General features: G+C 38.3%; 1 protein-coding gene across 4 annotated transcripts; it reads left to right on the top strand.

Annotated features, from left to right (window-relative positions):
• Nucleotides 1–3405: 3405 nt before the first annotated feature.
• LOC132166974 (alpha/beta-Hydrolases superfamily protein) lies at nucleotides 3406–9275 on the top strand. Of its 4 annotated transcripts, none has more exons than XM_059577850.2 (6): nucleotides 3406–3468; nucleotides 4521–5238; nucleotides 6650–6708; nucleotides 7262–7390; nucleotides 7737–7872; nucleotides 8371–8899. In XM_059577850.2, the coding sequence occupies exons 2-6, from the start codon at nucleotides 4534–4536 to the stop codon at nucleotides 8701–8703; spliced, it is 1362 nt and encodes a 453-aa protein (XP_059433833.2). In that variant the 5' UTR covers nucleotides 3406–3468; nucleotides 4521–4533; the 3' UTR covers nucleotides 8704–8899. The 4 variants fall into 4 exon arrangements, with proteins under 4 accessions (XP_059433833.2, XP_059433832.2, XP_059433834.2 ...); XM_059577849.2 differs by having other exon boundaries at nucleotides 4512–5238; XM_059577851.2 differs by lacking the exon at nucleotides 3406–3468 and adding an exon at nucleotides 9014–9275 and having other exon boundaries at nucleotides 3484–5238; nucleotides 8371–8746.
• Nucleotides 9276–9544: the final 269 nt, after the last annotated feature.

The following is a 9544-nucleotide window of genomic DNA, read 5'->3' as shown; positions in this document are numbered from 1 at the left end:
AGAAATAACTCATTTTTCCATGCTTGGGCGAGTCATAGGAGGAGGATCAATCATATTAAGAGGGTGCAGGACGATGAAGACAAAGAATGGTCTAAACCAAAAGAGATTGGACAAGCTTTTTTGAATTTTTATCAAAAATTGTTCCAAACTGAAGGTACAATTGGAGTGGCAGAATGTTTGGAGGAGCTTGAGGTACAGGTAACATCTGAGATGAATGAGTGGCTTTTGCATCCTTTTGCGGTAGAAGATGTAAAGTTTGCTCTCTCCCAAATGCATCCCTTGAAGTCACCTGGACCTGACGGTTTCGCAGCAAGTTTCTACCAAAAAGCTTGGGAAACAGTCCGAAATGAGGTATGTGCAGCTGTGCTTGATTTTCTTAATCGGGGTAGTTTTGATTTCGATATTAATGAAACCTATATAGCTTTGATTCCTAAAATTCAAAACCCCACTCATATTACTGAATTTTGTCCTATTAGCCTTTGCAATGTTATCTACAACCTTATAGCAAAAGTGTTAGCTAATAGAATGAAGAAGGTTCTAGGAGAGATTATCGCGCCAAATCAAAGTGCTTTCATTCCAGGGAGGTTGATCATAGATAATATTCTCATTACTTTTGAGGCTTTGCACACTATGGGCACACAGTTGAAAGGAAATGATGGGTATATGGCACTAAAACTGGATATGAGTAAGGCATATGACAAAGTTGAATAAGGATTTTAGAATCTGTCATGAGAAGGATTGGCTTTGCTAATAGGTGGGTGCAAATGTTGATGACATGTGTAAGAACAGTGACCTATTCAGTTTTGATCAATGGTAGACCTTATGGAAAAATCATGCCTTCAAGAGGACTAAGGCAAAGAGATCCGCTATCACCTTACTTTTTTATTTTATGTGCAAAAGGCTTAAGCATAGGGCTAAATAAGATGGAAAGGTTTGGGGGCATAACTGGGTAACCACTTACTCGAAGAGGAACGCGGTTGAATCATCTTTTCTTTGCAGATGATGTCTTCTTTTTTGTAAAGCAGACACTACTAAATGGTATTGTATTCAAAAGGTTTTGGATGACTATGAGAAAGCTTCGGGGCAAAAGTAAAACAAAGGAAAGACTTCTCTTTTCTTCAGTTGAAACACAGATGCAAATACGAAGGCTCAGATCCTATCCATAGCTGGAATGAACTCCACTCAAAAATACGAGAAATGTCTTGGGTTGCCAACTCTTATAGGAAGATCCAGAGTTTCCTCACTTTCAGGGATTAAAGGGCGATATGGGACAAGATGCAAGGTTAGAAAGATAAGTTTTTATCTCATGCAGGGAAAGAGATTTTGCTGAAGGCAGTGGTTCAAGCTATACCCACATACACAATGAGCGTGTTCCAGTTACCAAAATCCTTATGCAATGACATTAACTTTATGATGGCAAATTTTTGGTGGGGGCACAAGGAGAATGGCAAAAAAGTAGCTTGGATGAGTTTGGACAAAATGGGAAAAGCAAAGGAGTTAGGAGGATTGGGTTTTCGGGACTTTGAATGTTTCAATACAACTTTGCTTGCCAAGCAAGGGTGGCGTTTAATTCAAAATCCAGATTCTCTAGTGGCCAAGATATTGAAGGAGAAATACTATCCCAATGGAAACTTCTTAGACGCTCCACTAAGCAAAAGACCTTCGTATGTGTGGCGGAGTATTTGGAATGCAAAATATTTATTAAAAGAAGGGTTAGTGTGGAGGGTGGGGAATGGGAGGAGTATTAAAATTTGGGGAGATAAGTGGTTGCCATCACCAACAACATACGCTATCCAAACACCGGTTCGAGTACTTGACCCCTAAGCCAATGTTTGTGACTTAATTGAACAGGATACACAATGGTGGAACATTCCTCTCATAAGGGAAATTTTTAATGAGGAAGAGGTTGGCATGATCTATGGTATGGCCATATGTCTCCGAACTCAACAGAATCAAGTAGTGTGGGTTGGAAACAAGAATGGTACTTTCTCAATGTGTAGTGCTTATCATTTGGCGAAGGAGATGAGCTCAAGGGAGATAGGAGGCTGCTCTATGGAAGATACGATGATACCTTTGTGGAAAAGGATTTGGCGGATCCAAGGACCGAGGGTGGTTAAATTGTTCATTTGGCAAGCATGCAATAATATACTTCCCACAAAGGAGAACCTTTTCAAACAGAAAATCACAAACGATCCGTTATGTCCGGTATGTCATATAGAAGTGGAAATTGTGGGTCATGCTTTGTGGAGTTGTCCTGTAGCTAGGGACGTTTGGTTAGACTATAATGTCAAAATACAAAAAAGTACGAGCGATAAGGACGCCTTCTACCATATTATGCTGAAGCTCTTGGAACGACTAGAGGCCCCGGAATTTGACCAGGTTGCAAGTGTTGCTAGGCAAATCTAGTTAAGGCAGAATAAGGTGGTATTTGAGGAAGTGTTCACACCCCCGAAGACTGTCGTGCGAATAGCTGCTGAGCAATTGGAGTTTCATTTAAAGGTGAACCAATTGACAAAAGATGAAAGAAGGAAGACCATTAAGCAAATTGCAGAAGTTTGGAAAGTGCCACCTGTGGGGATTGCAAAATTAAACTGGGACGCGGCCATTGACAAACAAAAAAAGATAATGGGTGTAAGGGTGGTGGTACGTGATTACACGGGTGGGGTGATAGCAACACAGTGCCTGATGCGGCCTTATATTAGTGACCTAGTGGTGGCGGAAGCCTATGCGATGTGGATAGTAGCAGCATTATTGGGACATTGGGACAACTGGGACTCACGAACACCATCCTTGAAGGGGACTCCATGGAGGTAGTGCAAGCGGTTAAAAGGGAGGAGAGGAACTGGTTGAAATTTGGGAATCTGTTGGAGGAAGCAAAGGTGATGCTCCCAGGTTGTCACTTGTGGGATATTAAACGTGTGAGGCGAACGGCTAATGAAGCTGCTCATATGGTAGCAAAAATGGTGGTTTCACTCAATGTTAGTCAGCTATGGCTAACTACGACCCCCCTTGCATAAGGAATATTATAATTGCTGAGTCAATTATTCTTGATTAATGGAATTATTCGATTTCCCCTAAAAAAAAATTAAAAAAAAAAAACTTTAAGCGAATATATATATATATATATATATTTTCAAACCAAGGATGAAACATATACTCGAAACATATTATCAAATCAAACATAACCTTATGATTTGAAAACTCCCACGTCTCAAGCAAGCATTTATGCAAAGCACGTGGGCAACATGAAATCGGAATTCGGAAGATCTACCCAGCCAGACAAAACGATCTCTTACCTCCCCGTAAACAAACTTGCCACTGCAAATCGATCATATTTACACTTATACCATTACCAACCAAAGCCAATTATGAATGTTTCACATTTTAATATTGTGTACTGGTATCAACATGTTTTCTTCAACATCCAACTCTCAAGTTATAAAACCCCAAATGGGCTTTGACTTGCAGGTATAGTTCTTTAATTTTCTCTTTTTTATCTTTTTCTTCACGTTCCAATTTATCGTAGTGTTTAACTTAGCAGAAAGTCACACATCTCTCTCAGATATTGGAACCCATGTTTTAATTATATTCCAACAATGAAAGTCCTTGATGTTCACAATCTTCAATTGTCCGTGTTCTCCGTAAAAGTGTTTTCTTTAGGCTTTGGAATTTCCATTTTCTTGATAAATACCGGAGTCCGGTACTTGGGTCTCTTCTTTTTTTTTTTTTTTTTTGTCTTTTCCTTTTTTTCCTTTCTTTGCTGTTATGTTCTATTGTTGGATGTAGAAGTTTGATCGCAAGTAGCTGAGATCCTTCAGTGAATTGAAAAATCCTCGTGGTAGAGACCCAATTCATTCATCTGTTAAGTATTAGTTTGTAGTCTCCATAAAATTCCATTCTCTGTCAAACTTTTGATCCTGACCCTTCTGCGGATTGTTAGAGTCTAAATCCTCAAATAATATCTTTGCTTGTTTTGTTTCGATAGTTCCCATTTTGTGATTTTCTGTTGTTGTAGATTGATATCCGTCATTGTCTGAATATCATTTGATACTTTCTTGGAGGCAAGATCAAATTGTTGAAGTTACCACCATCTTTAAACCCTTCTTGTGTGTTATTTGTTATTGTAATTTATGTGCTGTTGAAGTTCACAGGTACTAGCTTGTAATTTATGTGCTGTTGAAGCATTGAATTTGTTGTTGTTTTCAACATCTGTATCTTTCTGTTACTCAATTTTCTAAACTCTGACACCCATTTGAAATTTCAGTAATCTCATCTTTGAATTTCACATACATTTCCTGTAACTCAGATTTACTTGATTTTGAGTACCATTCAGAACCCTCTCATACTCTGAATCTTAGTTTTAGTTTCCAATAAACAAAATTTCGTACGACTCAGATATCTGCCATTTCTAGTGCCGAATTGAGTTCCAATCGATTTATTTCATAAGGGACTTTTCTGCCTTAGTTACTTTGCTCTTTGCATATAAAACTCATCCTTTGCATCTATCTTAGCCTCCTCAGACTGTAGGGCTCAATGTCAATCATATGTGGCCTCCCTCTCCTCGAGTGTGTTTATTGTCTAGCATGTGCCCGCTGGGCTTGGAAACGATGTCTCCACACTGCAGGACATGATAGTGAGACTTGGGGCGTTGCCACAGCTGAAGAATTTGAGCCTATCCCTCGGCTTTGTCGCTACATTCTAGCTGTATATGAAGATGATTTAAGGCACCCGCTTTGGGAACCTCCTGGTGGATATGGAATTAACCCAGATTGGTTAATTCTGAGAAAAACTTATGAAGATACCCAAGGACAGGCCCCTCCCTATATGTTATATCTTGATCATTATCATCAAGATATAGTTCTAGCCTTTAGGGGTTTAAATTTGGCAAAGGAGAGTGACTATGCGGTTCTGTTGGATAATAAGCTGGGAAAGAGGAAGTTTGATGGTGGCTATGTTCACAATGGGCTATTGAAGGCTGCCGTATGGGTTTTGGATGCAGAGGCTGAGGTTTTGAAGGGATTGGTGGAAAAGTATCCAAATTATACTTTAACTTTCACTGGGCATTCCCTTGGATCAGGTGTGGCGGCTTTGTTGACAATGGTGGTGGTGCAGAATCAGGATAAATTGGGAAATATTGAAAGGAAGACGGTCAGGTGCTATGCTATTGCACCTGCCAGGTGTATGTCACTAAATTTGGCAGTCAGATATGCAGATGTCATCAATTCTATTGTGCTTCAGGCAAGTTCGTGTTATTGTGTGCTGTTTTTATTTAAGTAGGAGGATGTTTTTATTATGTGCATCTTCTGAGCCTTGGTGCCATTTTAGATTTCATCCTGCATTTTCATGCTCTATCTTATTCCTGTACTACATTAGAGTGTTCTAGCATCTTAATCTTCCTGTTCTATTGTATATATTTGTTGGTAAGGCTGGTAGTAGTAGCCTTGTTTGAAAAAATTAAAAGAGAAGGATTTCTTGAAAGTTCTTTCTTATTAAAAGGTGTTCTGAACTCTTTTCATGTTTCTATCTTTGGACATATTGTTCCCATTAAGAAGCCCAGGAGCCAAAATACTTCTCTACCATGAGGCTTCTTCTTGTCTTTGTTCTTGGTAAGAGAATCTGAATTGTGTTAGAGGAGCAATGTTTAAACTCGTCTTTGATCATAAATGGCTTAAATATTACTTCTATGGCAATAGAGTCAAAGTATTCAGCACATCATACACATGACTTTAGGTTAATTACAGTAACGAAAGAATTCCTGTGTGTATATCTACTCATACAGGAACTTCATTCTTATTATTGCGGGTTTCTATCAAGAGAACTCTTATGGGGATGAAGTTTACTGCATACAATAGAAGAAGAATATTTAGTTTAGAAACACATCAATAATCAAGCATATATCATTCAGTGTAACAGTGGTTGATGTGGACAGATGAAGTGCATGATGAGCATCACTAGCTCAACCGGAGAAACCGGTTTCTGTGTGAAGAAGGAATGCATTTCCTACATTAAAGGTGTAAACAATTATAGACAAGCCTGATTAACAGTTTTTGATCTGTTACAGATCAATCAGATATGGAACATCGTTTGAGTGAAATTTACTAATAATGAAAAGGGCTGGAGCAGTTTGGTTGTCCTTTTCTAGGATGGGGGTTACCCTGGGGAATGAATTTTATGCACCATGATAAATGTGACGGAGTCAAACCCACTCATATAACGGAAGCCGCACTTCATTTGTGGAATTAGTTAGGATTTGTATTTAAAGACATAATACTGTGTCAACACATATAGGGTGACTCATGTGGCGAGCTAAAACAACTAAAATGTGTCTTTAATGTGTATAAAACACAACTGACAGGTATTTATGTTAGGAAATCTGAAACGAGAATAAGATAGTACTGGATGTCCTATTAAACGGGACTGGGTGATGAATGATCTGGTCCCTTTTGGAGTAATATTAAGTGTTTCAGTATTTGATTTGTAAACTATATGGTTATTAAGTTTGCTAGTGATTGAGCATAACTGATCCAAAGCAAACAGTACCTTTATTTCAGATATATCTAATAATTATATAAGATAGTGAAAATCTTTTCTTGGATGTGTCTGCAGATATACTTCAAATTTAATTCTGATAACCTGCATTGTTTACCAGGATGACTTCTTACCACGGACAGCCACACCCTTGGAAGACATTTTCAAGTCACTTTTCTGGTAGAGTTGGCTTCATCACATTTCTCAATTGTTTCTTTTTTACATCTAATAGGCTCTTGAAGTTTATGCTTACATTCTTTGCAAAGCAAGACAATGTCTCATTGTCTTCCAAGGGCCACACCCTTTGAAGACATTTTCAAGTCACTTTTCTGGTAGAGTTGGCTTCATCACATTTCTCAATTGTTTCTTTTTTACATCTAATAGGCTCTTGAAGTTTATGCTTACATTCTTTGCAATGCAAGACAATGTCTCATTGTGCAACCCCCACCCCCACACCAACCACCCCCCCCCCCCCCCCCCCCCCACAATTTTAACAGCCCTTGAATCTTTCAGTTACAAAAGGACAAAATTAGTGTGAACCTCTAACCATATTTATAAAATGTTTCATAGCTTTTCTGCACAAAAGCCTTTAATTTTTTTCACTATATTTATATCTCAAAATATATTTGAAGGCTTCAATTATTGGATATTCCAGTAGTTACATTGCCACCATCTTACTATCTTAGTGTTGATTCGATTTATAAATGAAGCTGTTCTTTCTTTGGGTGAACAGTTTGCCATGCCTATTGTGCCTAAGATGCATGAGGGATACCTGTATACCTGAGGAGAAAATGCTCAAAGATCCAAGGAGGCTGTATGCACCTGGTCGCCTTTACCACATTATTGAGAGAAAGCCTTTCAGGTACTTTTTGCCATAAAAAGTATAGTTCTCTAAATTATTTGCTCAACCGAGGGAAACACTTTTTCTCAAAGGTGCGAGGTTGTGATGTTGGACATTTGTGCACACCCTTTTCTTATAGATGCAGTACGCCACTACTTAAGATTCTGAGGAGAAAATTTCACACCTACTTCCATGTCCACAAATTTTTGAAGTAGGAGCTGATGTTTTCCTATGAAAAAATTATACGATGGTGCCTGATGTTTGAATATTATAGTCCAAGTAAATATGTTAGTCAATCTTGAGGTAGGAGAAAAAAGTCAAGCTTTTGTCATTTGATGGACATGCGACTTAAGTATTTCATTTGCAGGATGGGAAGATTCCCCCCTGTTGTGAGGACAGCAGTACCAGTAGATGGGAGGTTCGAGCACATAGTTCTTTCTTGTAATGCCACTTCTGACCATGCCATCATTTGGATAGAGAGAGAAGCTCAAAGAGCACTGGATGTAAGTTTTATGATTTTATTTCTTGTTGATAATAGTTAATGATAATGGCTAATGGGTGAGCCAGGTATTGGAAGTAAGACTATTTTCGTGTTCAACAGATTAAGGAGTATCCATTGAAAAAGGAAAACTTTAGGGTGTCTATTTGCTGCTCGAGCTGTTTATACAAGTGGGAGACAGAACTTCTGCTAGTCATAGATAATAGACCGAAGTCTCAACCGCCAAGCACACTTTGTCACCCAAAAAATAAAAAAAACACACACAATCACACATACACACAATTATCATTGGGGGAAGGGGGGATGGCAACACAAGTATGAATAGAACTTTCAGGCAATTCATTTTCAGTAAATTGATCTATACTCGCTTTGTTAGCCAAATAGCTTCTTTCTGTTTCCCCACTTTAGCGCTATGGATGAAGATTGATTTGCTGTCATTTTTTTTTTTTTTTTCTGCTTTTGATTTCTCAAACTCTGCATTTTTCTTTCACTGACCTCTCAGTTAATGATAGAGAAAGATCAGATCATGGAAATTCCAGCAAAGCACAGAATGGAGCGGCAGGAAACTTTAGCTAGGGAACACACTCAAGAGTACAAGGCTGCACTACAGAGGGCTGTTACACTGTCTGTGCCACATGCTTATTCTCCTTCACAGTATGGAACTTTTGATGAGCAGGAGGAAGGGGAGCACTCAGACATATCAGTTGGTGAATCTTCTTTAGGTCCATCTTACAAAAGTAAGAAGAAAGAAAGCTGGGATGAAATCATCGAGCATCTCTTTGAAAAGGATGAGTCGGGTCACATTGTGCCCGAGAAGTCGCATCAGGATGATTGAAGAAGAAATTGAAGTAATTATATGAGAAAATGACAAGTTTGTGGTGAGCACCCATTCATTGATTTATTGTCCCATTGATTTAAAGTTGTGCTTTGCTGCCTGCATTTGTCCGGGAAACGGTAAACACATGATTTAGTAAAAAGTTGTAGACCAGAAGATGAACAGAGGAAAAAATGAAGACATGAAATTGTTTCGACTGATTGGAAAAACATGGTGTTAGCCCTTTACTCTTGGAACATGTGCCTGTTTTCACTTTGCATGTAGCTTTTGGAAACTACCAACCATGGGAGGAATTTTTTTTTTTGAACAGGCCAAAAAGAATTCAATGCTATTGCATTGCAACAATTCCAGAGTATCAGCATTATCCGGGATGCAACATATATGCAACATAATACAAAGAACACAAATTTCCTCCAAATACAAATATGCGCGCTCCACCCTCCAAATATTGGAGTCCTTCAAAGTATTATGTATTATCAACAATTTACCATTTGAGATATGAATGATGATCTTATGTTGTCTTCTATGATGAACCTAGTGGGGAAATGCTCATCAAAGTACCCTTTTCATTTTGTTTATTTCTACCCCATTTTTTTAAGGGTGACAATTCGTATTCACATGTTAGGTTAGAGCCGTGTTAAGGAATAAATATAAAACTATATAGGTCAAACTCTAACCTGACCCATTTTAATTAAATTTATCAAATTCCTCAACCCTAACCATCTAATTTTGTATTAAGCTCATGTCGAGTTTGCGGGTTATGTAAAAAATTGTCAACTATTATGTCGCGCGTTAGGTTTAGCTTGTGTCGAGGCATGAATATAAAACTATATAAGTTAAC

Source organism: Corylus avellana, chromosome 2, assembly GCF_965113065.1.
Source record: "Corylus avellana chromosome 2, dhCorAvel1.hap1.2, whole genome shotgun sequence".
Taxonomy (NCBI): domain Eukaryota; kingdom Viridiplantae; phylum Streptophyta; class Magnoliopsida; order Fagales; family Betulaceae; genus Corylus; species Corylus avellana.
This window is presented reverse-complemented; position numbering and strand designations above follow the sequence as displayed.

Bases quoted from the DNA above. Each gene is read 5' to 3' on its own strand.
- LOC132166974 (XM_059577851.2), top strand. From the start codon at position 4,534: ATGTCAATCATATGTGGCCTCCCTCTCCTCGAGTGTGTTTATTGTCTA. The intron at 6,709-7,261 runs GTAGAGTTGGCT...TTGGGTGAACAG, and splicing joins ATTTTCAAGTCACTTTTCTG to TTTGCCATGCCTATTGTGCC. The intron at 7,391-7,736 runs GTACTTTTTGCC...TTTCATTTGCAG, and splicing joins ATTGAGAGAAAGCCTTTCAG to GATGGGAAGATTCCCCCCTG.